We start from the raw sequence: 27057 nt of genomic DNA on the forward strand, positions 1-27057 counted from the left end.
GCAGACAGGAAGCTGTCAGTCAGACCAGGAAATTAGAGGAAAAGTAATAGTTCATGGAAGTTACAAGACAAACGTATGGAGAGGACACAATTTACATAGACCACAAACAACGACCGCTCATATCAGATCTACATGTAGTAGTAGAATCAGTAGACCCCTCTGTTAATGCAGAGTTTAAAGGAGCCAAGTCGCTATAACTCAATATCATCCACAGTCTTCAACATTCCAAACACGACTTATTGGTCAATTTAAATCAACATTGATGTTGTTACCATGCCTTGAAAAGATGGGCTTCTGATATCTAATATTTAAGACAAAATGAAAATTTTAAAATTTATAGCATGCAAATCGCATTGAGTCAAGTTGCATGGTTTTGTTCCCCGCTTGTGCGTGACAAGAAGTAGAGTCGCCTGTTCAACCTTGTGTGTTTTCTCCAGGTCCTTCGGTTTCCTGCCACTGCTAAAGGCCCCTACTTTCAAGAGAATTATTGAAATAAAATTGAACCATATGTAAGTCCCGAAATAACCTGGTTTGTGTCGAGTGAGTGTTGAACTTCTCTCTCTTTGTACAGGTAGTAGACCTACATGTACATGTAGAGGTAGATGTGTAGAGCAGGAAATGAGGGGAAAGTACCAGACCAGTAAACCTGGCTCTCTGATAATGTAGAATTTAACATCATGGAAGTATATTATTACCTATCTTATTCCTTATCTCTTCTCTCTCTCACTCACTCTCTCTACCAGTTTACTTACTATAAATAACATCATACACCTTATCAGCCTGCTGTCAGTCTCTTAGGCCAATATAATAAATAATACCGGTACTCACTCCCACTACATGTATACAGGTTATATTTCTCTCCACAAATTGGTAGGGCATATGAATTAAATAAATTTAATAAATAATATGTACTTCCACATAATACGTTTTTTTCTCTACAAATTTGTATGGCATATGATCCCTTTGCATTTGGAATTTGAATAAGTTGAAAACCAAGCCACCCTGGCAAAATTCTACACCTGCATGTACATGTAGCATTACAAATAAAACATTTTATCATTGTTAGTCTCGAAGTAAAGTATGTTGACAAGATGTTAAACCAATTCTAGTACAAATTGAAAATGCACATAAAGGATCCCTTGGCAGTTGAAATTTGGAGAATTTGAAAATTAAGTCATCCTTGCAATATTCAGCATTGCAAACATATATGTAGAAATAAAACATTTTATCATTGTAATTCTGTAAGTGAACTGAAATGGGGTTTAACTTCCAACTTTTCTGCACAGACTGAGCTAATGAAGATGGGGGTATGTCTACAGTGTGCTATGGGGAAAATTTTGTCTGGACATCAACACTACATGTACGGTCTACTCTTTAATTTCAAATTTCAACTGTCAAGGGTTCTTTTACATGCACGCCAATGTGTACATGGAACCTGTGTCAACCCATTCCATTATCCTGCTTGACTTCTCAACTTATTACTTAACACATCTATTCCCTGGTTGTACGTGTCAAGGAGGAGGGTAGCCTGTTCAACCTTGTGGGTTTTCTCTGTTCCTCCGGTTTCCTCCCACTGCTAAAGACCCCTACGTGCAAGAGAATTATTGAAATAAAAACATTGAACCAGAACCATGTGTTAGTCCCGAAATGACCTAGTTTGTGTCGAGTGGACGTTAAACCCCATTTCTCTCTCTTAACACATCCATATGTATGTGTGGTGGATAAGCCTACAGGGGGACAGCGGTAGTTCATTGTGTAAGGTGGTGGCTCACTAACCAGGAGGGCCCCGGTTAGATCCAGGTGTTGGCCTAGAAAATTTTTCCGGAATTTTCCAGCATAGTATCACCCCTTGTTAGTGGGGTAGGCAAAGGGGCTGGCAAAGCACGCCGTCTAATCAGTCAGTTGGGACGAAAAGCGGAGATCACATGTATGTAAAAGCAACTGTCTGTGACATTCACATATCTATACATGTACATGTAAGCATGTCATCATTGGAACTGGAGTGGAAGAGCAAAAAAGTAGCACATTAAAATCCCATTGTGTTTCATTTCATGGTGTACAGGCGTTTAGAATAAACCACCAGGTATAATGGATTGAAGAGAAACAAATAATAATTATGAAAGGCCTTGATATACCTGTCTTATTTCTTCAAGATGTAGTTGTCTAAGACTGGTCGTTGCTGAATAACAACGTCCATTACCAGAAGATACCCGAGAGCTGTGTTCGTACCAAACTTTTCGATATGACTTTCATCAGGGGCAAAAAACATTGTTTCGCTATTTGAACTTGTGTTCAAGTTTTTTTTATGAACAGAAATTAATTAAATTCTGTTATTTGTGTTTTATTAGTGAAAAGACTAATTTAAAATAGTTATGACTGTATAATATCTTTTGTTGCAACGGAGAAAGAATTATATTGTGTATTACGACGTGGCATTTAGCCTCGAACTTCGATTCTGTGATAGGAAGGAGTTGAAATCAAAAGATTCAATTTCTGTTCTGAACATCATCATTTTTAATGATGCATCACAGATAAGTTTAAAAAGAAGATTAAAGTTAAATCTTCTGAAATTGTGTGACGAGAGGGAATAAGGATTTCAAAGAGAGGATCCTTTGGAGATTAATGGTAAAAAGGATAATCGCATGTGGCTATCAATGGATTTAGATTATCTAATACAGTCGTTGGATGGAGTTAGGGTTTGTACACCTCACCCTTGTAGAAAAAGAAAGGTAATTTATTTTGCACAATCTAATCCATGCTACACGTAAATACATGTATAGTTGAATTGATGATTTAAAGATGCATTATCCAAGAGCTAAATCCAACACTTATCCATTGTTGGTAGTGATGTCTTCTTTTTGCAGAGGATGTCGAATGTTGACAAATTTTCAATCCATCATACATGTATCTTTGTAAATACTGAATGGAATTGAACCATTTTTGGACTGATATTAATTTTAGATGTCAACTTTTCACAATATACATCTAATACATGTAGATGGCAAAGGGTTGGATATCCTGAACAAATTGTCAATTTTGATTGATTGGTCTGTGGACTTTCATATAATTTGTTTTGTTCTAGGTAGATTCTAATTTTTAAGGAATGTCTGTTTTGTCCAGATAAACAGAGTACTATGTACTGCTAATTTCAGACTTTGTTGTGTTTATGTACGTCTACATACTGGTAGATGTACATGTATGTGTACAATGCGCATGTATTTTGTTGTGTCTAGGTTCACAAGAATTATAAATATTTGTTCTCAATGTAAGTTTTATTGAACAATTTTGCTGAATATCCTATTTAGTTTCATTCAAGAAATAAAAGATTGATCACCAGGTTCATTGACATTGCATTGACTGAATCTTAAAATAGCTATAACATTTTAAATGACAGAAATTCGCACATAGCGTTATTGAAGACACTGACTTGTTTTTAAAACCCAGGTACATTTACAGGTTGTAAAAACTCAACACAAATTACTATTTAAACATTGTCTCTGTCAATACAAGCCTTCACTTGACATCTCACTCAAAATTTGAATTTTGAGCCAAAAAGTGGTGGAAAGCTAACTACATGTACAACGATACACGGATTTTTGTATTGAGATGCATGAGCTATATACAGGACGTACATTTAGTTTGGTACGTTTAGTTTGGTGACAAAAGGCACACGTAAGCTTACATGTATAATATAGTTTTTGAAATCATGTTTTTTGTAGAGTGTGCATTTGTAGGCAATAACCAATGACTGCTGTCTCAACTCTATGGAATACGATTGCTGTTTATTATTGAGCAACATTTCGACCTGGTTTCTTTAATTAAAAAGACCAAAATGTCCCATAATGATAAAGAAACCACCTACATGTACATGTATATTTGTGCTTTGCAAACTGTTTCAATAGAAATCACCTACAGTATAATCTTCATTTTCATATATTATTTGCTGAAACTCAAGCAATCGAAATGAATGCAGGCTTGTTTTTATTGCAATACTACATGTACATGTATGTGGTTGTCAAAGTTGTTCAAACTGTAACCCCTGCATCCTCTAGAACATTCAATGGTTTTGATTTTCATTGGATTTAAACATAATTGCCTGTCGATGATTTAATTAAAAAATGGAAAATCAAGACTTTATTATCGTACATGTAACAATGGCAGCAATGACAATCGAGACTACATTCACCAAACAGAACTTGGTCAGAATGAAGTAATTTGACTGGAATTTTTAACATATTCATTTTTCATTATCAATTTTTACACTATTAATATTATAGCGAGAACTGTCAGCTCTTTGTGGGGTGGATGGCCGAATCGATGGCATGTGCGTGCTGTATCACAAGGTCTGTCATTGAGTCAACTGGTGCGGTTTCGATTCCCCGGTTGTATGTGACAAGGAGTAGGGTCGCCTGTTCAATCTCGTGAGTTTTCCCCGGGTCCTCCAGTTTCTTCCCACTGCTAAAGACCCCTATGCGCAAACGAATTATTGAAATAAAATTGAACCATATGTTGGTCCCGAAATGATCTAAATGCCATTGAAACAAATGAAATGAAATGGGGTTTAACCTCCTACTGTTCTGCTCCTATACTGGGCTAATGAAGACGGATATACCGTCACATACGCCATACATTGTGCTATGAGGGAAATTTTGCCTGGGCAGCGGCACTATGGCCTACTCTTATATCAGATTCCAAATGCCAAGGGATCTGTTACAGGCACCCCAATGTATATACAACGCCTTGGTCTATCGTCCCATCTGAATGAACTTTCTCGGCCAAGGTAGGGATCGAACACGCGACCTCCAGGCTAATGAACCAGCGACCAGCGTCTTACCCACTTAGTTACCATTGAAACAATTTGACATCTAGTGTATACATGTAAAAGGATATAATTATAGTTTGCTGATGTTAATAATTCTTTTATCATGTAATTGATGAATATATTGATTAATTCAATTTAGAAATTTTTGCCGTTAAAGCTTGGATGATGATAAACACTCAAACGATATACATGTATCCTTGGTTTATCTCTCGATGACACAGAGGTTGAGTGGTTTAATGTGTGCGCTTTAGATCAGAAGGTCTGTCATTGAGTCAAGTTGCATGGTTTAGGACCGTGCAACTAGACGAAACTCACATGAAACCATAGGATTGTTTTAAATGAGTCAACCCTGTTATTTGTGAGGGAAATCCTAAGATTGTTCTAAATGAGTCAACCTTGTTACATGTATACTATTCAAAAAAAGTAGGGGATATTTGATTTTGGGGGCATAATACTAAAATATGCAAATGACTACGAAAAAAGTCACTATAGAACCTAACAGAAGAAACATTTCCAGTTACATGTGACGCCCAAACGCACCAATAGCTACCGCATGGAATGCAGGGATGCTTGGGATCATCATGGGGGTCCAACCAAAGATTTGCACGACTCTGACTTTGAATATTACAGTCATTGTGGCATTGAATTCCAGGGTGGAAACATCAGTTTAATTGTTTTAGTGACCAGAAAACAAATTTTGATATGCGTCGGCTTACCCAAAATGAAAGGTTACGTGCCCTTGGCATGGTACAGATCGGCACAACACAGGCGGTTGTGGCGCGGACGATGAATGTTTCTCAGTCTGTCATAAGCAGGCTATGGTCCAGATACCGTGATATACAATCTGTACAGGACAGACCACGCTCAGGTCGACCAAGGGCGACAACTCAAGCCCAGGATCGATTTATCCGTACCTTGGCGTTGAAAAATCGTGTCATCACAGCAAATCAGATCAGCGCTCGTCTTCAAACAGACACTGGTGTGAGAGTGAGTGGCCAGACGATTCGGAATCGACTGCATAGGGGTCACCTTCGCGCCCGACGTCCTCGCGTGATCCCTTGTTTGAGAGATCATCACATTCAGGCAAGACGTCGTTGGTGTAGGGATCGTCAACACTGGGATAATCGACGCTGGAGCAATGTGATGTTTTCAGATGAGTCAAGGTTCACTGTTGATTTTTTGGACAGACGTAGGAGGGTGTGGGGTCGTCGAAACGAGCGCTTCCAAGACGTTAACGTCATCAGACATGATCAATTTGGGGGTGGTTCTGTTATGGTGTGGGGAGGCATCACTGTTGCTGGAAGAACGGCTTTACATGTTGTTGCAGGGCGTGTTACAGGCCAGTACTACCGGGACAACATCTTGGCAGTCCATGTTGTGCCGTTCGCACGACGTCATGGCCGCCGTTTCATCTTCCAGGATGACAACGCAAGATGTCACAGGGCCAGGATCGTTACAGGTTACCTCCAACAACAGAACATCACCACATTACCTTGGCCAGCACTGAGTCCCGACCTCTCCCCCATCGAGCATGTCTGGGACATGCTTGGACAGAGGTTACGTCAACGTCAACAACGTCCTGCCGCTGCGTTGCAACAGGAATGGGACAATCTGGACCAAAATGACCTTAAACGTCTCATTAGGAGTATGCCACGTCGGATCAATGCTTGTTTGGCAAACAGAGGAGGATTTACCCGTTACTGACTTGGTTGTGATGCTGTGGTAACTTTGCTGTTTGACCCCGGGTATCATTTTACCCTTATAATGGTCAGTCTGTGCCTTACTTAGTCTAACGATCATTTGGAATAAATCGATGAATGTGAACTTCATTTCATTTTGTCATTTGTTTCTTCGTCAGTTTCATTAGGTGACTTTAATAACACTTAAAAATCAAATATCCCCTACTTTTTTTGAATAGTATATTTGTGAAGGGGAGCTGCGGTGGCTAAGTGAGTAAGGTGTTGGCTCACTAACATGGAGGTCCCATGTTTTATCCCAGTATTGGCCGAAAATGTTCATCTGCATTTTTCAGTGTGGTTCCCTGTTGTCAGAAGTGTAGGAGTGATCGAGGTCATGTCAAGGGACAATGTACAGAGGTCTCGTGTACACATTGGTGTGCACGTAAATAAAACCTTGACAGTTGAAATTCAGAATAAGAGTAGGCTGTAGAGTTGCTGTCCTGGAAAAAATTCCCTATTAAGATACTGTATGCCCAAATTGATTAGCTCAGTCGGTGCAGAAAAGTAGAAATCGAAACCCCATTTGTTTTTTTATTTGTCAATTATTTGTACGTAACTAATTTTACTTAATTAAAAAATAGTAAAGAGTAACATTGGAATGAAATACATGTTGATGAATGAGGTATTTATTATCCGTGACTCTTAAAATATGTCAGATTTTTGTTCACAAGTTAAGTGTAACTTAGTTTGATCAAGTGTTCTAAATTACAAGTTGTTTGGAAAATATCCAAGTTTGTTTTTGGCAATGGTTATGGTAAAATCATAACCTTCTGCGCTATATGATTCAGGATACATCCATGATAATATCACTTAGGTATACATGTTTCAATAATCTTACTTTCTCCTAATGGATAGATTGCCTGCATGACTTGAAGCACGGCTCATGGAATAAGATATGTTCCAGTTTTTTTTACGCTCAATTTTAGCTTGATTCTAGATACAGATTAATAAGAGATTTGGCTTATACCCACTCCCGTTTCTAACTTACAGACACTGCAGTCAGTATACATGTACATGTATTAATAGCAACGCAAGAGCACATTAATTGATTTAAAAACAAAAAGTACCTGGTTGTTCTTTTCAAAAGTTTTGAAATATTAAACAAAACATCATACACAAAACTTGAGTACTGTAGTTATTTATATATCAAGGCCCTGAACAATTAGATATTAAATTTGTTTGATCTAACAACAGAAAGGACTAAAAATTTGCAAAGATCAAGCTCTTTCTTCTTACAAAGATGTTTTATTTGTTTCACTAACTTACATGTACAATCCATCCATCATTGTCAGGAACTAATAATACAACACAGAAAAATCATTAGAGAAGTTTAGAGAAGAAAAAAATAACAATTATCATAATACATGTGGTTCTTTTGTAGATATTTTATCTACATGTATGATTAAAATGGGTTTATTTTTTTATTTTCATTTTTTTGGGGGTTGAGTGTAGGCGTGCATTATCAACATACTAACAGATGTGAAGTTTATAAACTTGATTGTAGATTCAGGAGAGTTTATTGTCGAGCACCTTGCAGCTGAAAATTACTCCAAATAAATTTTTTATGGAAAACATTTCTGTCACTTAATTTACATTCCACAAAAATAGAATTTCTAAATTTTGACTTAAAACATTTTAAACAGTTGAATTTATCTGTAAAAGCACTTAAAAATATATTTTCCTTTGAAAAAATACCTGACAATTGCATTAATCTGAAGTAAAGATATTGAATTGCCTTGCTCTTGCTGCAAATTGTGCAGCACTATAACCTGGGTACATCTATTATTCTTTCACGTTCACTCAATATCAAATCGAGGGGGGAGGGAGGGCGGATATTGCTATTGTATCATAAGGTCTGTCATTTGAGTCAACTGGCGTGGTTTCGACTTCTCGGTTGTTGATCCAATCTTGTGGGTTTTCCCCAGTTTATCTGGTTTCCTCCCACTGCTAAAAACCCCTACGTGCACATGAATTATTGAAATAAATTTGAACTATATGTTTGTCCCGAAATGACCTAGTTTGTATTGAATAGTAAAAGTAGTCTTATCGTTTTAAAGGTCAGCTTTTTATCTGGAGTGACTGGACACAAGTACAGATTAGGGGATTTTAGACAAATTTTCAATAGTTTATTAGCAATAGTACTTGACAATCAAGACTATTTACATGTCCAACATTCATAACTTCACTCAGAATAAAGTAATCTGACTGAAATTTTCTATATGCACTTCCCACTTCTATTTTAAAACCATTATAGCAAGAATGCTGATCAGCATCTTTAATTTTTAGCATGTATTATAAATAAGACTTATAACAAGTGATCAACCTCTGATTATTACCATGTGTAATAAAGTTACATAAGATAAAGTTACATAAGCGATACTTATACATGTATCTGGAAATAGAATTCCGCCCTCACAACAATCAAATAATCAATAGTGATTAATTAAATCAATGTCCTTGATGACCTCGCGATGATGTAATGGTCGTCTGCGTCTTCTATTATTAGAGTTGGAAGAAGCAATGCACAGACCATAATAGACCGATTAATACACAGTTTGAAATGGTGGCCCTTCTAGGAGATGGCATACATTTTAATACACAATTATAGGATCGATTACATCATGATACAGATAATAGTTTAATTTAACTCTAGCTATCCTCCTAGGTTCCAATCCACTTATAGTTAAGTGAACGCGGAGTCGCAGACCCTTTTGGTTAAAAAATGCATCCAGTAGTATTCTTAAACCTAGAGCCCTCTTTTCCTATTATAATCCTTTTCCAGTGCGAATAACAGATTTCTGTGTTTCGTCTGATAAAAGGGAGTCACTGTAGGTACCTCAATCAGTATGATGCTGGCTGATCCAACTGGAAGGTTCCAGGTTCGAACCCAGTGTAGGCCGAAAAAGGTCATCTTGATTGATCAGAATTGGTTTCCTCGTGTCAATTGTGCATTATGGAGGGTATGGTTTCCCCTTGTCAGTGGTGCAGGATGGAGGGCCTGGCAAGGAACAGTGCCTATAGTCGTTAAGATGGAACAGAAAAACAAGGTCTGGTGTTTACTCCAGCATGCACATTCAAGAACCCTTGACCTTGAAGACGCGTTAAAAGTAGGTGGAAATGCTGTAATCCCGGCAAAATGTCTCGCTTAGCACTCGGTCTTCATTAGCCTGGTTGGTGCATAAGAGTAGGAAAATTAAATAAAACCCCATTTCATTTCATTTTGTCTGATAATTTCAAACTCTAATCCTACCAGTTTGTTTATTTATCCTATTGATAATTTACATACATGTAATGTAAAATCTGTGTGGATATATGGCTTTTAAAACTAAAATTGCGATGTTCTTTGGGGGATATTAAGAACGCCCACTTGATAGAACATCATCTACTGATATATCAAAACCAGATGATATATGAGGTATCTTCAAATTATTTTTATTACTAGATTATGGTACTAATTTAAAGAGACATTTCTACAAAATTTAGTCAAATATTTTTTTCTTTAGAAATTATTTAAAATGTCCAATTTTTTAAAGGGGTTATGATATAGTAAGACGCTGGTTCGCTAACCAGACGGTCACAGCTTTCATCTTGGTGTCAGCAAACAAAACTCTACAGGATTTTACTGTACAACTTCCCTATAGGCTACATGTATGTCATTGGTGTAGGAGAGAATGCCAGGCAAAGAACATATTGATCTATTCATTATGGATGGGACAAGAAATTGCATCCTGTGTGCCCTTAAAAGAACCCTTGACAGTTTGAATTGGATGAAGAATAGGCAGAAATACTGCTGCCTGGGCAAAATCCCCCTCAAAATATGATATACCGGTACATGTATACCGATCTTCATTAGCCTACATGTATTTGGTGCAGAACAGTACGATTTAAAACTAAATTCATATGAAAAAGAAATTGAAGGAAAGATAACTTACTTTGATGAATGCAGGGACTGTTGTTGAAAGAATGTCCCTTTAAAGCTGTAGAAATGATAACTTAAGTTCATTTCTAATTTAACTAATGTAAGCTTAACCAACATTTTCCATTTATTTGTATTTTCAGTCAGTAAAACGACACAGCTCGTATCATGGATCTCCATCCAAACAGAAACACGCCTTCCAGTTGAGACGACCGTCAGGATCTTACGTTTACGTCAGGTAAGTTTGTTTGAAAGCGTTTCCTTGAAAATCATTTTTAACATTATCTTTTCCAAAATGAGGTTTATGAATGAGGCGAGGGTTTGTTTTTGCATTTTTCCCCTACGACGGTTTATTGACTCGCGTTCACATTGTAACTCAAATACTCCAATGATTGCATATAGCATATATATATAACACCCTTATATGAGAGAGAGAGAGGTAGGGAGGCATGGGATACGTCCATTTCTTGACTAACATAGTGTAATAACCGTATCAATATTTAGCGCTCGAGCATGGACTGTGATAAGTTATATGTAGGTATATGTGTATCAGACCTAGCGTGGGCTGTGATAGGTTAATGTATAAGTATACGTGTATATTAAAGGAGTAGTAAATAAAACTCAGTAATAGTTTATGTGTGGGTCAGAAGGAATCACGTTTTATATGAAGCCTAGTAGCCTGAATTTTTTGCAGACATTGTCCGTGACAGATTGCTTATTTTCAGGCTTGCCTATGATCTGATATATTTCCAAGTTCCAGACTTGCTTATTATTTGAAATATTTTCAGGCTTGCCTATGATCTGAAATATTTCCACATTCCAGGCTTGCCTATTATCTGAAATATTTCACTGTTCCAGGCTGGCCTATTATTATTTGAAATATTTGATAGCTAGTGATTCATATTTGCATACTGGGTTTCCAGTGTGAGGGGGGAATCATTTGTATCTAGACACAATCTGATTAAAATATTGATCTATATTTTGTTTTTGATTGTTAAAACTTTCGATAGCCTTCACTACATGAATATCCGACCGGTTGTATTCAGGGGTTGCATCAGGGGTCATGCATATGACTTTTGACCCTATGACGTCCGTCATTTGATTTTAAAACCAATCATTGTCTGTATTTTAAGCAGCTATTCGGAAATACAACTTTTGCTTTGATCTTTTTTCTATCGGTGCAGATGTCTACCCATAGTTTCAAGTGCCACTCAATAGACCAATTGATTGGCTAATCCATCACATCATCCAAAACCTGTTTTTTTAAACTGTAAAAACGAAACGAAATACATGTAGTCTACATGATTTAATTAAATTGATCGAGACAGGCACTGGAATAATAATACCCCCATCAATGACAGCAGATGTTTTATTTTTATAATAAGTTGAACAATCTGGTGTATATGTTAAGACATGTAGACAGATTAATCCTGTAATTAGGTTGTCAGTTTGTGGGTGGAGGAAGACTAACTTACATATATTGATGAACATATTACATACTTCATGTCTGGTGGTATTCAAATACATGTATGGTTTATAATAAACATATCAATCTGTAATCGTTTCCATTCTAACTTAAAAAATATCTTCAAAATATTTTTTAAAAAAATTGAAGTACACATGTACATGTACATGTATCTCAGTTAAATTGACCGATTTTTATCAGCCAGTTACTGATTAGTAATGTTTTGTTCTGTAGAGAATTCTCTAATGTTTTGTTTGATCCTAGTCAAAACATCACTCAGTGATAAACAATAATTGTAGACTTGTGTATTTCTATCTTAATTACTAAATATAATTGAAACAATTTTCACTATGGACCAGGAACAGAACATTATGTTGTCACTGCCATCTTGAAATTTTTTGATATCAAAAATCAAAGTCTGTTCAATGATGCACATTTGCCCAAGGAACAAGCATGCCTAGTTTCATGTCGATCATACACTGTACTTGAATTGGCGGAACCGTAACAACGAAAAGATGCATAGTTCCTGGTCAAACAATTACGATCGTACTATGGACCAGAAACTGAACATGTTGTTGGATGGAATTCAAAAATCTTAATTCATCAAATTGATGCAGAATTGTTCAAAGAAGAAGCATGCCTATTTTCATGATGATCAGACTTGAATTGACGAAGCCTTAGACTTTTTCAAAGAGTATCACCCCAAGAACCAGACCCCCCCCCCCCCCCCAACTTAAAAGATGAGTAGCGATTAGCAACCAGTTCCTGGTCCAATAAAAATTGGTAAGATAATGGATGATAAGGAAAGATTCCCAGATTTTTCTTATCAACAGTATTTCATTCATAAATGAATTGGATCTGAGAACAAGCATGGTCTATTTAACCCCTCTCCTATAAAACAACTTAAACATAAAAGATGTGCTAGAACAGTGGTTCTCAACCTTGGAACAAATAAAAACATAATGGCACACCTGGCTAAATACATATATGAAAAATATTTGAATTTTGCAAAATAAAAACATGGCAAGTCAGACGGCATACAACCGTAGACAGAGACTAGTCATAGACACTTAGGTTGACCCGAACTATACACAGATATGAACTTATCAATAGACAACAGTGAATACTCAATTGGGATCATGTGTTTTTTTGCATTTTCTTACTGTGCCGTTCAAAATTCTGCGGCACACCTTTGGGAATCACTGTGCTAGGATAATAAAAAAACTGAAATTTACAGGGTTAGTGAACTGACTAGGTTTAATGACCTTGAGTTACATGTATTAATTTGAGACTGAGACTATTAGTTAGATCCTATTTACATTACATGTTATATTTATTTCATTATAATTATCATATTAATACTATTAGAAAGGAAGAAAGCTATTAACTACATTAATATGGTATAGTATCTATATTTAGAACTGTTGGATTGTGTATGGCCATCGTGTTTACTTTATAGACTGTTTACAACATCCTTGGTCTGGCTTGGCCTAGGTATAGGTAGTCGACCCCATTAACCTCTATGGCAGGGTAAGAGTTAATTTGTAGAATGGTAAAAACAGATTAGCATCTACAAATAAACAACCTTAATGGTATTAAAGAGGATATCACTCAGTTATCTACAAAATGAGAATAAAACCTGTGTTAAAGAGAATGTCAGGGACAAAATTGGGGAAAAAAAAAAAACAACAACAAGAGTGTACATGTACATGTTAAAAGAGAGTATTGGTTATCAACAAAATTTTGGGAAATAAAATCCAAGATCGTACATGTACACATATGAAAGGCAACTAATTTATGAATTTGGAAAATAACACTAATATTTTAAAGATGTATTACATGTGCATGTACACATGTATGTAAGAGCTAAATCTGCCTATTGCAGGTCTTTCTTTTAGCTTTAAATAAATTATTAGTTACACATTTATTCACATGCCAAACCTACAATCAATTTAACAATAAAATAGATAATTGAGACTTAGTCTCAGTTGTCCAATACCATTGATACAATAATAAATGATCTCTAGATCTTCCTTGAAATGCTAACTTTGCTCAGAATAAAGTAATTTGAATGAAATTTTCAATATTAATTTTTCATTACCTTTCTTTGAACTATTATAACAAGAATGGCCAGCTCTTTATCTATATCTTACATAATGCATCTTTAATTGACGTTAATATATAATTGTCTTGTTGATTGGATGAAATGTTTAAATGTAAAAGTAACGAATACAAGTTTTCTTAAATTAATTACTTTGACTTTTGATTTATAGGTTTCCTTCATATGTTTTTACTTTCATAAAAATATGAAGAAACATTCTAAGATTTTGTCAATTGCCTATTTCCTAACTCGACTATTCCTGTCTAGCACTTTAGTTCTAAAGGCAAAATCTTATGAACTTTGCTCAGTTTTCAAGTGGGAAATCTTAAGAGTGTTAACATAACTATATATACTTGAAGTTAGATTTTTAAATATGGGTATTTTAAAGTCTTTATGCATATATACAAATTACATGTGCTTAAACATCAAAATAAAGGTTTTTTTAAAACTTTAAATTGGTTTTAAGTCAAATTACATGTGCTTAAACATCAAAATATAGTTGTTTGTTTTTAAAAACTTTTAATTGGTTTTAAGTCAAATTATCTACAGTTCAAGTTTGTATACATAGTGATTCCTGATGAGAGAAATTGGTGCCTTATTAAGAATTATAAGGTGAGTTATTCCTGCAGGATAATGGACCGCTGAGTTAAGGTTTAAATAATACTGATTGATCGACTGAAGGATAGATATAATCCCAAGAGCCAAGATGGATTACATTTTCATTTCGTTTATTTTTTTGCTGAACAATGTGGTCTAACCAACTTCAAATCAAATGTAGCATAAAAATAGTGGCCCAGTGAGCATGGTGCCCGGTCATTAACCAGGATTGGCTCAGATAGTGTGAGTAAGACGTTGGCTCACTGACGTTGGAGATCCTGTGTTCAATCCGGGAGTTGGCCGAGAAAGTTCATTGTGATTTTCCGGCGTGGTTCCTTCTTGTCAATGGTGTATGACGAAGGGCCTGGCAAGGGACAATGTATAGTCAATTGGATGGTACGAAAAACCTAGGTCCTGCGTATACATTGGCGTGCACGTAAAATATCTCCTCGCAGTTAGAATTCAATATATAATTTCCTCCCAGCACACTGCCAGTTTTCATTAGTTCAGTTTGTGCTGAAAAGTAGGACGTTAAAACATGCTTCATTTACGAACTGGCATTTTAGACAGCAAACTGTTTCGGTTAGCTCAAGATCCTTCAGAATCGTACAAAGCCAATTTGAGGTTAATGCACATGCCAACTTTACAAACAGTTCTCTCAACTCTTAACTATTCCATGTATTTTCCATTGTTTTGCATTTTGTGTTCATAATACATTTAAGTTTTGACATTTTAATGCTCTCCATTTGCATTATTATTATTATTATTCAACTATTCTAATAAATCATGCTTCGTCCACGCTACTACTACATGTATGCACGCAACAGTGAGAGTTTAAACATTGAGTATATAATATACATGAACATGTAAGATGTACTGTATATAAATGTGTATAAAGACTAGTATATTATTACTAAGTTCAAGTAGTATTATCTTACATTGGTTATATACTCTACTGTATGATATTAATATAACCTTGATGAACATACCCTCAACATAACAATATACATGTACCATACAATGTAAACTGGAACCTTTGGTCAAAGTATACAAGTGAGTGAGTAAATGTGATGTTATGTAACTTTAATGAACATATAAACCATAATATCTTCAATGTGAACTGGAACATTTATTACTATTACTATAGTAAGTAAATTAATGGTCAAAGTATTCAAGTAAGTAATTTTGATCCTTCAAAATTAACCTTTCCAAGTCTTATCTTTCCATGTATTGGTATATCTTGTCCTTTACAAAGCTGGCATGGTGCAATTGGCTAAAAATGTCACTGGGCTCCTTGCATGAAAGGGAAAAGGGGTCTTTAGCTGTGGGAGGAAACAGAAGGACCTGGAGGAAACCCACAATGTTGGACAGACTACCCTACTCTGTGTCAGTACAAGCAGCAATATGGTCTAGACTGTGTTACTGGGATGTACTGTAACTAATATAGATACATGTATGATTATATTGTGACATAACCTAACTCGACATGGGATCATTAATAGCTTGAAGGTCATCATATTATATAATACAATAACATACATTGTATGTCTATTTACAAATAGTTTCTCAGATGTGAAAAACTTATATAGTTGCCAAATAATTTGCTTGCTGTGTTGGCCGAGAAACCTCATCAAGATTTTCCGGCATTGTTCCCCCGTGTCAGTGATGCAGGGTGGGGGGCCTAGCCAGGGACAATGTATAGTCATTTGTATGGAACAAAAAATGCGGTCCTGTGTACACATTGACGTGCACGTAAAAGATTCCTTGGCAGTTGGAATTTGGTAACAGGAAGGCTGTAGCGCCGCTGTCCGGGCATACTTTCCTTCATACGTGTAGCACACTGTATGATGTATGCCCGTCTTCTTTAGCCCAGAGCACAACAGTAAGATGTGAAACCCATTTCATTTCATTTCTTCCTAAACACTATCTTTTAATACCATTATTTATATTTATAGGCTTTAGTAATAATGGAGACTGTTATTTTAGATACATGTACTATTATTATAACCATTATAGCATTATCACTTCATCATCTTACATCCTCTCTTGTCAAAATATAATCCTATTCTATTACAAAGGTGTTAATTATATTTCTTTTAATCTATGATCTTTAAAACTATATTCACATACGATGACAGGTTTATTTTTTTTCTACATATGTCAGAGTCTAGTGTGAATGTCAACTAAGCATTTTCATTAAACCAAGTAAGCATGAGGGGTTGAAATGCATTTTTAACACTGTCTACCATTAGCCCGACTTAACAACAGACACAAGCTAGTCGACAGACATTTGAATTCCTAAATCAACAGTTTTAGTCGAAAACACTAAGTATACTTCTAGAATATTGTGAAGTTTTTATTATGTTTCCATTTAATAAAATTGAAAATGTTTATATAGTCTTTGTGTCTATGACAGATGTGAAACTGAGTAGAATCGCATGATGGCCATTCAGGGCAGAGGTCTATTCTTGAAGTAGATAGGGCTCTGTGTATAGAATGGGTGAAATGGTATTACTATTCTGTTAGTATCTTGGTCGTTCAGTATCTACTTTCACAATAATAGTGATATAACGGACAATTATTCTGTTCTGTCTAGAATGAGTTAATACATGTATGTAGGTAATGTACATTGTTAATGCCTTCTCAAGTCTCAACAAAGAGTATACAATAACACAGGAACCCTGTCACCTGGGTTGGCATTCATGGACCAATTTTTACAGGTGATTGGCAAAAGATATATTTTGAAAACCTACAGTTTTCTAGGAAGATCTTTGACAAATGTACTCGTCCCATTATCACATGTCACTTGACACTTTTCGATTCACCACCTTACTAGTTACTTCCGGCGATAATTGCTTCTCGCTATTCCTCAGTGTTACTTTTAAAAAGTTTGATTTTAACCTTGTGATCTGTTGCAATTAATCAGTTGATCAGTAAGGAAAACTGGCCAAGTTGTATTACTATTATAATTTAAATTTAGTGGTAGCATTATTTTTAAAAAGTTTGATTTTAATTTTGGGTTCAGTTGATCACCTTTATTGTAAGGAAAACTGGCCAAGTTGTATTATAATTAAAATACAACAAGGCTTCACTTTTATTAACTTCCATTGTAACTTATTGTTCAGTTATTATTATCTATCAGCTGTTCACTTGTTATTGTTTGTGTAAATAAAAGCACATGGTTGTTAATTTAAACATGTGATACCAATGAAGCCCTGTATTTCATTAATTAATTGTTAAACTTGTGAGTTTCTTAATGTTTTTGCTGCGATATTTATGCAGTTGTATTTAAAAGTGTTTTTCCTGGTTCAGTCTTTATTTCAATCTGTGAGCTGGCCGTTTGTGGTTTTCGTTTCTACATGTGATAAAATGCTAACAATGAGTTGGTTGTTCTGTAAAATATTTGGGTGTAGGATTAATGTTGATGGCTGGTGAGTTTATTTATTTTTAGAATAAATGAGGTTATGTAATCCTTTAATGTCAGAAATATGAAATCTTTCTTTGTTCTTATGAAATTAAGATACCTAAAAAAGTTTATCTGATGAAGAAATGCGTACATTCTCAGGGAGGTTTTAAACACCATTTTTAATTCAAAGATATGACTAACATTTATCATTTTATAAATTTGTTACCAGTAGGTTTTATTTTAAAATGTAAAACCTAGTCTTTTCTCAGATTTAAAATGTAAAACCTAGTCTTATTTCAGTTTTAAAATGTAAAACCTAGTCTTATCTCAGTTTTAAAATGTAAAACCTAGTTTTATCTCAGTTTTAAAATGTAAAACCTAGTCTTATCTTGGTTTTAAAATGTTAAACCTAGTCTTATCTCAGTGTTAAAATGTAAAACCTAGTCTTTTCTCAGTTGGGGAGATGGATGAATGAATGGTTAGCGCAGGCGTGCAGTATCATAAGGTCTGTCATTGAGTCAACGGGCGTGGTATTGATTCCCCAGTTGTATTTGACAAAGAATAGGGTCGCCTGTTTGACCTCATGGGTTTTCTCTGGGTCTTCCAGTTTCCAGGGGATCATGGTAGCTAAGTGGGTAAGACGCTGGCTCGCTAGCCTGGGGGGTCGGGTGTTCAATCCCTGCATTGGCCGAGAAAGTTCATCCAGATTTTCCGGCGTGGTTCCCCCATGTCAGGGATGCAGGAAGGAGGGCCTGACAAGGACAGCTGTCTAGTCGTTTGGATGGGACAAAAAAACAAGTTCCCATGTACACATTGGCGTGCATGGAAAAGATCCCTTGACAGTTGGAATTCGATATAAGTGTAGGCTGTAGTGCTGCTGTCCAGGCAAAATTTCTCTCATAGCACACTGTATGCCTGTCTTCATTACAACAGTAGGACGTTAAACCCCATTTCATTTCCTCCATTTTCCTCCCACTGCTAAAATGTAAAACCTAGTATTTTCTCAGTTTTAATAAAATGTAAAAAATAGTCTTCACAGTTTAAAAATGTAAAATGTAAAACTTAAGCTTTGTTCAGTTTTAGAATGTAAAAACTAGTCTTGACCCGGTTTTAAAGTATAAAACCTAGTGGTCTTGGTCCAGTTTTAAAATGTAAAGCTATAGGTGGTGCTTGATTGTCAGTCCGGAATATCCCGAATTAACAGAATTGCAATCAAGTGACGCATAATTCAGCCCAGTCCCAACAGCTGAGGTGGTGTGAATAGAATCGTGACGTATTTTAGGTAAATATGTTTCAGCTGTCATGATTGGTTGTACTCCGAAATTCTCCTTTTCACTCGATTGACACTATTTTTGGAATTGAGAGCATTTAATTCTGGAACGTTCAATCGAGTATCCCCATAGTCTTTGCTCCGTTTTAAAATGTCAAACCAAGTAAACATGATTATTATATAAAATTGGTACATGTAAACATGTATTATGCATACTTTATAAATAGAATGTGCAAGCTGATTGAGGGTGTGATCCAGGTTGAATATAGAAATGACCTAGATTTTATAAATAGTTGTAATTACTTAATGATGTTTAAATATTCTATAAAAGTAGAAAATGAAGTGGTTTAAGGTAATGGTTATTTAACTAGTGATTTTAAATCCATATATTGAGAGGATTCTATACCTGTAAGCTTTAGGAGATAAAATTTTATTGAATGTACATTGACACAAAGATTTCATCCAGGTCAGCCAAGTTCTTTTATCTCATGTTAGTTTCAATTATGTTTTGGCAGTTTATATCTTGAAAATTCACAATGTTGGTCACAATCTACCGGTAAATATGGGTTTGGGACTGCAGTGATAGAACGATAGAGCACTGACCCCTCGTCTCAAATATCTGTTGTTCAGGATTGTTCAATAGTAAAACAAATATATTAGTCTCATATAATGACCAAAGTGTTGATGAGACATTTTAAAGTTGATTCTTCTTCTTATGCTACCCTAATACCCCGAGTTCAAACAAGTCTGGAAATAACGATTTTAGTGGTACACTATTAAACACTGAACTAGTTATCTGACATTTGTAAGTCCTAAATCAACGATTTTGATTGAAAACATAAACGTATACTTCGCGAATTGTGAGAAGTATTCATTCTAGCAAAATATAACTGTATTACTGAAGTCACTTCAGTAGTGAAGTGTTCCGAAATGAAATGAAATGGGCTTTAACGTCCTACTGTGCTCCAACTGGGTTAATGAAGACGGGTATACACCATACAGTGTGCTAAGAGGGAAGTTTTGCCCGAACAGCGGCACTACGGTCTACTGTTATATCAACTGCCAAGGGATCTTGAATGTTAATCCCATTGTGTACATGGGACCTCAGTATTTCGTCCCATCCGAACGACTATTCGCTGTCCCTTGCCAGACCCTCTGTTCTGCATCACTGACAAGGAGGAACCACCCCGGAAAATCTGTATGAAATTTCTCGGCCAACGCAGGGATTGAACACAGGACCTTCAGGTTAGCGAGACTATATCTTACTGAGCCACTGTGGCTCCCTGACGTGTTGCAAAACTATTTAAACATTATAAATTCAGTCATTCGTTGCTTGATACAACAAAAGAACCCTCTTCGTATAACGATGTCAGAAATAAACTTTTATGTAACTTGTATTCCATATTATTGTGTCATGTATTATTCTCATTGAGTTACTAAATGCTGCTTAAACAATTTATTTAATCAAAGTTTAATATTTCATAGTTTGCCAATAATTAGACAAGAAGTTGAGTATAAATATGCCCTAATTATTCAATGTACATGATTGGCTTATAAATGTTTGATTACATGATATTACCAGGAAATCTGAACCAAATGACTTAATTACTGTCATATGATTAATTAAATCATCAGTATATTCATCATCACACAACACCACCCCAATGTCAAATGGTGTTGGCTGTTAAAACATGAAGTCACGATTTAAAACTTTGTGTATTCAATTATGTGTAATAAACTGTATAAGCGTGTTTAACATCTTACTTTATGCAACAAATGTCAAGGGTGGGATTTTTTACTTGCACACTTACAGGGCCTCCATTTTTTTGTCCCATGCGATTGACTATGGGGAAACCTGAGGAACTTTCTTGTCCAACACCATGAGCTACACATGTTGGCTCACCTGTACTTGTACTAGATTACACACTTTTGCACTTGATGGCAGACATTCATTGAAACATGCAGGTTTTTTGCTAGTGCACAAATGTAGGTGTTTTACTAGTTCAAAGTGATTTATATTTTATATTGATACTAAAAGGAACAGTCCCAGTTTTTACAGGTTATTACATGTAATTGATATAAAGTTGGTTTAAGGAACAGTCCCAGGTTATTAGTTAATAAAAACTTGGTTAAAGAATGCATTATGTAAGATCTAATCTGCCTTTTGCAGATCTTTCTTTTGATGTGAAATTTTACATAAATAGTATTCAGATATTTATTCACATGACAAGCCTACATGTATAGTCAACTCTTTTGATTTTGAAGGAATTGAAAAATGGATAATCAAGACTTTGTTTATTATCGTAACAATAGTAGCAATGAAAATCAAGAATATGCTATTCTTCAAACATGCAGAACCTTGCTCAGAATGAAGTAATTGGACTGAAATTTTCAATATATTAATTACGTATTCATTATCTTTTTTTTTTAACTAGTATTATAGCGAGAACTGTCAGCTCTTTATCTAATCTTACCTAATGCCCGTTTAAAGAAGGCAAACAAAAGATAATTTGTGCTTCGAAAATAAGAAAACCGTGCTTTGAAAGAAATGGCGTAAGGCTATGAAAAAGTGTAACGTAGCGATGCCTCCTGACCCCCGATGAGTGTTTCCTCTTGTGGTGGTCAGTTGCGAAGGTCAGATCAGATCAGTTGGCGTCGATCGACTCCCTCGGATGAGTCGAGTGAGCGCCAGCCGCATCCGCTCACTAGTCAGGTTTTCAGTAGGTTTGGAATCTGATCCGCTGCGTCCTTGACCGTCATTTCACTTTCACTTTATTTTTGACATAATTTTCACTAATTTTCGGTATTATCTGTGATCTTAAGTATTGAAATAAGGATGGGAAACCTGAGCTTAATCCACTGGACACAGAATCCGTGACACAATAATTAAACCTTATTTTAGGCCTTGATCGGGTTGTAATGCAAGATATTTCAACATAGAGGATAAGCTAAATCTCTGAGATAAGTTTGTTTATGGAATCGCCACTATGATGAGTTTATTCCTAATTAAGATAGACAGGATGTATGGCTTAACATAACACGCTGCTACTTGTTGGTCGTTAGTAGAATAGGATGTGCAGAAAGGTCAATATATATCTAAACTAATGAAGGAATCATTTGTTTGGCAATAATATTGGACAAATTATGTCGCGTGTGGGCCATTTATGTTCACTTTAGATTATAAAATCTTTGATGGAGTCACAGAGTGTTATATGAGCAGAGTTCATTATGTACAGCAGTAATTCATGAGTTAATAGTTTAATCTTGTAATAGATCTGGGTGGAACCTGGTGCAGCATCTTCCTACGTTCGAACATGCAGGCTTGTCTGAAATATCTGATCAAAGTACAACATATTATCATTGATCTCAGTACAGTAGGGTATTGTTCTGTATAATGAATCTATTGTTTACCTACTTACACATACATTGTACATGTACCTACTTAAGTATTGTTTCAGACTGCCTGTAATTTTAATGAAACCTCTATAATGTTTGTCATTCTATAATAAATGAAGGCATCTTGTTACAAAAATCATAGTTTATAAGAGGCTATTTCATTGGTTGCGGGTTAAAATCCTATTACACATTGAAGCTCTTAGCCAATGAAAGAGCTGTATTCTTAAAATATTTTAGGTTTAGTTTTCTTGAAATGAAATGAAATGAAATGGGGTTTAACGTCCTACTGTTCTGCTACGAGTCCTACTGAGCTCAACTAGGCCCCAAATTTAAAAAGATCAATTTCTGGAATTATGTATTTTCATTAAATATTGTCAGAAAATTCAAATCAGCAGACATATATAAGCCATGAAAACTTCGATATTATCCTGAAAATACAATTGATGTTCAGCTGTTTTAACATATAAAATAAGTGAAAGTCATTATAGAACATAATTATTATAACCATGAATAATATCTACATATAAGTGTCTAAATGTCATGCTTGTAAAAATCATGTTTAAATTGTGAACACGAATCTGTGTGATAACACTCTCTTGCTAAAAGTAAATGAAAGCTTTTCATAATCCCATGACATACATACCGGTATATATAAGACATAAAGATGTGTTAAAATTATCACCTAACACTGTCCTGTCATTGCACATTTAATTTAAGCATTTAGATTCATTAGCCTGGTTGGTGATCAAATGTTGAAATAAATGAAATGAAAGGCAGTGGTGACTGCCAGGACAATGGCTCACTAAACAGGTCTCTGTTCGCTCCCGGTGTTGGCCTAGAAAGTTCCGCTTGATTTTCCCTTGTTAGTGGTGTAGTGGAGGGTCTGAGACGGAATACATGTAGTGTCTAATCATTCGGATGGGACAAGAAAAGCAAGTAAACATTGTTGTGTACATTATAGAACCCTTGACAGTTGGAATTTGATATACATGTAAGAGTAGACAGTACTGCCACTGTCTGGTTAAAATTTACCTCATAGCACACTGCGTATGCCCTTCTTCATCCACTCAGTCGGTTCAGTACTGTAGGATGTTAAACCCAATTTCATTTCTTTTCTATTTATATTGCATTTGAATATTTTGAAAGGTGGGCTACAGTTTATATTTTGGACTAAACCCCAAACAACTTTATTTATAGTATATATAGGTAGTTTATATATTTTGTAAGATCGCCTATAAATTTTGACTAAAGCCAAGCAGCCTTATTTATAGTACAGTTAAAGATTTTAACGTTAATTTTAGATTGACAGATTATAATGAATATCAGATCAGTCTTCAAGATTGATCACCTTTCAGGGTATTTTTAGCAAAAACATCCTAAAAATTTAAATCACATCATTACAATTTCTATCCATTCACAAGTATTATTTTTTTATAAGCTTGGATAGAAAGGGTTGATGCAATATGTTGGAATAACAAATACGGACATTCTTAAAAACGTAAGTCTTGTTACCTTACTTCAGGAATTTTCAGTGAAAATTATCACACCACACTGTAAGAAAATACATGTAGGCCCTATATGTGTAACTTTGTTTTTTAACAAACAACAATGAGAATCTTTAAAAAAAAATTAATGAAGTGGGGTTTAACATCCTACTTTTCTGCTGACTTGCTAGTCTGGAGGTCGCGTGTTCGATCCCTGCATTGGCTGAGAAAGTTCAGCCGGATTTTCTGGCGTGGTTTCCCCTTGTCATCGGATGGGACGAAAAACTGATGTCCCGTTTATACATTGGCATGTGCGTAAAAAAAGATCCTTTGGCAGTTGGAATTCGATAAAAGAGTAGGACATTAAACCCCATTTCATTTTATTTCATTACCAACTTTTCTGCATCAACCGGACTACTGATGATGGACAGAAGCCATAATATATGTATAACGGGAATTTATACACTGTTGACCAACACCAGGAACGAACCCAAGACCTATCGGTTAGCAAGCCAGCACCACCCTACTCCATACTCTGCTCCCTTTAGAAAGAAAAAAGGGTAGGCGTTGGCCAATGGATACCTTGGTTGGCAAGTTGTAATGATATGAAGTAAAATGAGGTTTAATGTCCTACTGTTCTGCACAGACTGGGCTAATGAAGACAGGTATACACCATACAGATGTTCATTCGGATGTGATGAAACATGAGGTCCTGTGTACACAATGGCGTGCAATTAAAAGATCCCATGGCAAAATTTCCCTCATAGCACACTGTGTGGCATACGCCCGTCTTCATTAGCCCAGTCGGAGCTCAACAGTAGGATGTTAAACCCCATTTCATTTAATTTTGCTTTCAAATACTTTGTCCCTTTCCAGGTCCTCTATCCTACACCAATGACAAGGGGAGACCACGCCAGAAAATGGGGGTTTAACATCCTACTTATTCGCTCTGACTTAAGTCTATGTTAGCAAACTATGTAATGTATATTATAATCTTTATATGAATCATTATTTACATAATTCAAGTACATGTAAATAAATATATAACATGATGAGGTCATAGGTCATCTGTTCTTATCAAATTTTACTTGATAACTCCACTTACACAGTAACATTGTAGGTCAATAAATTCAAGATAAAGGTTTTTATTCCATGATCAATATAGTCAAACGTTGATAGGTGTCTGGATGAAAGTTAAATTAGGTGTTGGTTACTCCTAGCTTATTCGTAAAGGGACTTGGGTTTGGCGATTTCTCTCATAATTTCAATTTAAAAGTTAATTAACATTCGACATTGTTAGCCGACATATTAAGCAAGCCATCTTTTCATGGGCCTCTATTTAATCCAATTGAATCTAAACCGGGAGATTATCTAGTGTTGATATTTTGGCTTTGATAGATTTGTACTCTGTGACCTCGACTGAAACTGGCATCATATGAAATATAGTCTTTGGACAACTCTTGGGGAGTCGATCTGGAAAAGAAAAATGTTATTAGTTACTCTATGATGTGGATACAGTTTGTCTTAAAATCATTGACACAGACCCCACTTTTGTGATATAAAAAACTATGAATTAAAGGAAGTTTTTGTGAGTAATGCATGTATTGTTGAAGGTGTAACTATGAATAAGTCTGTTTCTTTCATATTTATATGGGTTAATGTTTAACTTTAGACTGCTGTTGGATTTATAGACTGAACATTTCACATTGTATTAAGGATGTGTGCTGCTCTCTTATTTATGCGACTGTGATATGCACTTGTGTTTGAGTACTTGACAAAGAGTGTTCCTAAAATTGACCAAAGTCATGTATCTGACTGTAGTCTGAATGGACATACATTTACACAATATAGTGAAAATATCACTATCAACCAAGTATTTTGTATCTGTTTCGATTTTGTTATCATAATGCAAATCAATGGATAGTCACAATATAACTATGTTATGTTATATAGTTCAAACATCAGAGTGTTTTTATTTTGGAATAAGAATGCCATGGACATAATGAAGATGTCTGTAACAAACAATTAGTATGTGGAATTTTGAACCATATAAGTTTTTTTTTTTATCAATATGCTCCTCAAATATCATTGTCTATAAAGTACCGCATATATCTTTTCAGACTTTCCATAATTGGGAGGGTAGTCATTATCAGTCAGCCAAAGCTGTGTAGCAATATTTGTCTGTGATTGTAGATGATAATCCTTGGGATTATTCTCAGGAAACAAACATTAAATTTTAAGAAAATGTTTTTGAATTTAATTTGCAGGTGTAATAATGTTAATATTGAGAGCTAATTAACTCATCCAGATGTCATCCCTCTCAGTGATATTAGGGGCTAAGGGAATATTTACTGCTAATCAGTTTCGTGTATGTGTGTAATTGTAGATGATTATCCATGGGATTACGTGTACTCTCCGGAAATAAACATTAAAATGTTTGTTGTTGAATAAGTTCCTCATCTCTTAGATTTTAAATATTGATACGTAGTAAATGATTTTAATTGTCAATTTCCTAGGATTTTATTATCTACATGTATATATAGACATGAAACCAACATGCGTATCAGTAAATTTTTATCTTGACCAAGGTCAGATCCGTCAAGTTTATGACAGACAGTTGTATCTTTGTGTGAAGCCCACATGGAGAAATAGTTGAAATATTTGTGTTTGAAACCGTTCAGTTCATACATTGTTTAATTAGTGTATTAGTTCAAACTTGTAATTGTTGTTGGCATAAACCATTTTGATTGTTAATGCTCGTTATGTGTGATGTAACACATTTTTATGGTGTAGTAAAGTTTCGAGTACCAGTAGGTGTTTGGATCAAACTTAGAGAAAATTAACATTTTGTTGATTTATTT

General features: G+C 35.3%; 1 protein-coding gene across 1 annotated transcript in view; it reads left to right on the forward strand.

Annotated features, from left to right (window-relative positions):
- The first annotated feature begins 2168 nt into the window (after positions 1 to 2168).
- The window catches only part of LOC126811911 (ras-specific guanine nucleotide-releasing factor RalGPS2), a 56714-nt gene continuing 31825 nt past the window's right edge, over positions 2169 to 27057 (forward strand). The window contains exons 1-2 of the mRNA XM_050537959.2: positions 2169 to 2729; positions 10621 to 10715. Coding sequence (XP_050393916.1) covers positions 2643 to 2729; positions 10621 to 10715 — 182 coding nt within the window. The 5' untranslated portion in view covers positions 2169 to 2642. The remainder of the gene's footprint in view (positions 2730 to 10620; positions 10716 to 27057) is intronic.

Source organism: Patella vulgata, chromosome 1 (genome assembly GCF_932274485.2).
Source record: "Patella vulgata chromosome 1, xgPatVulg1.2, whole genome shotgun sequence".
Taxonomy (NCBI): Eukaryota; Metazoa; Mollusca; class Gastropoda; family Patellidae; genus Patella; species Patella vulgata.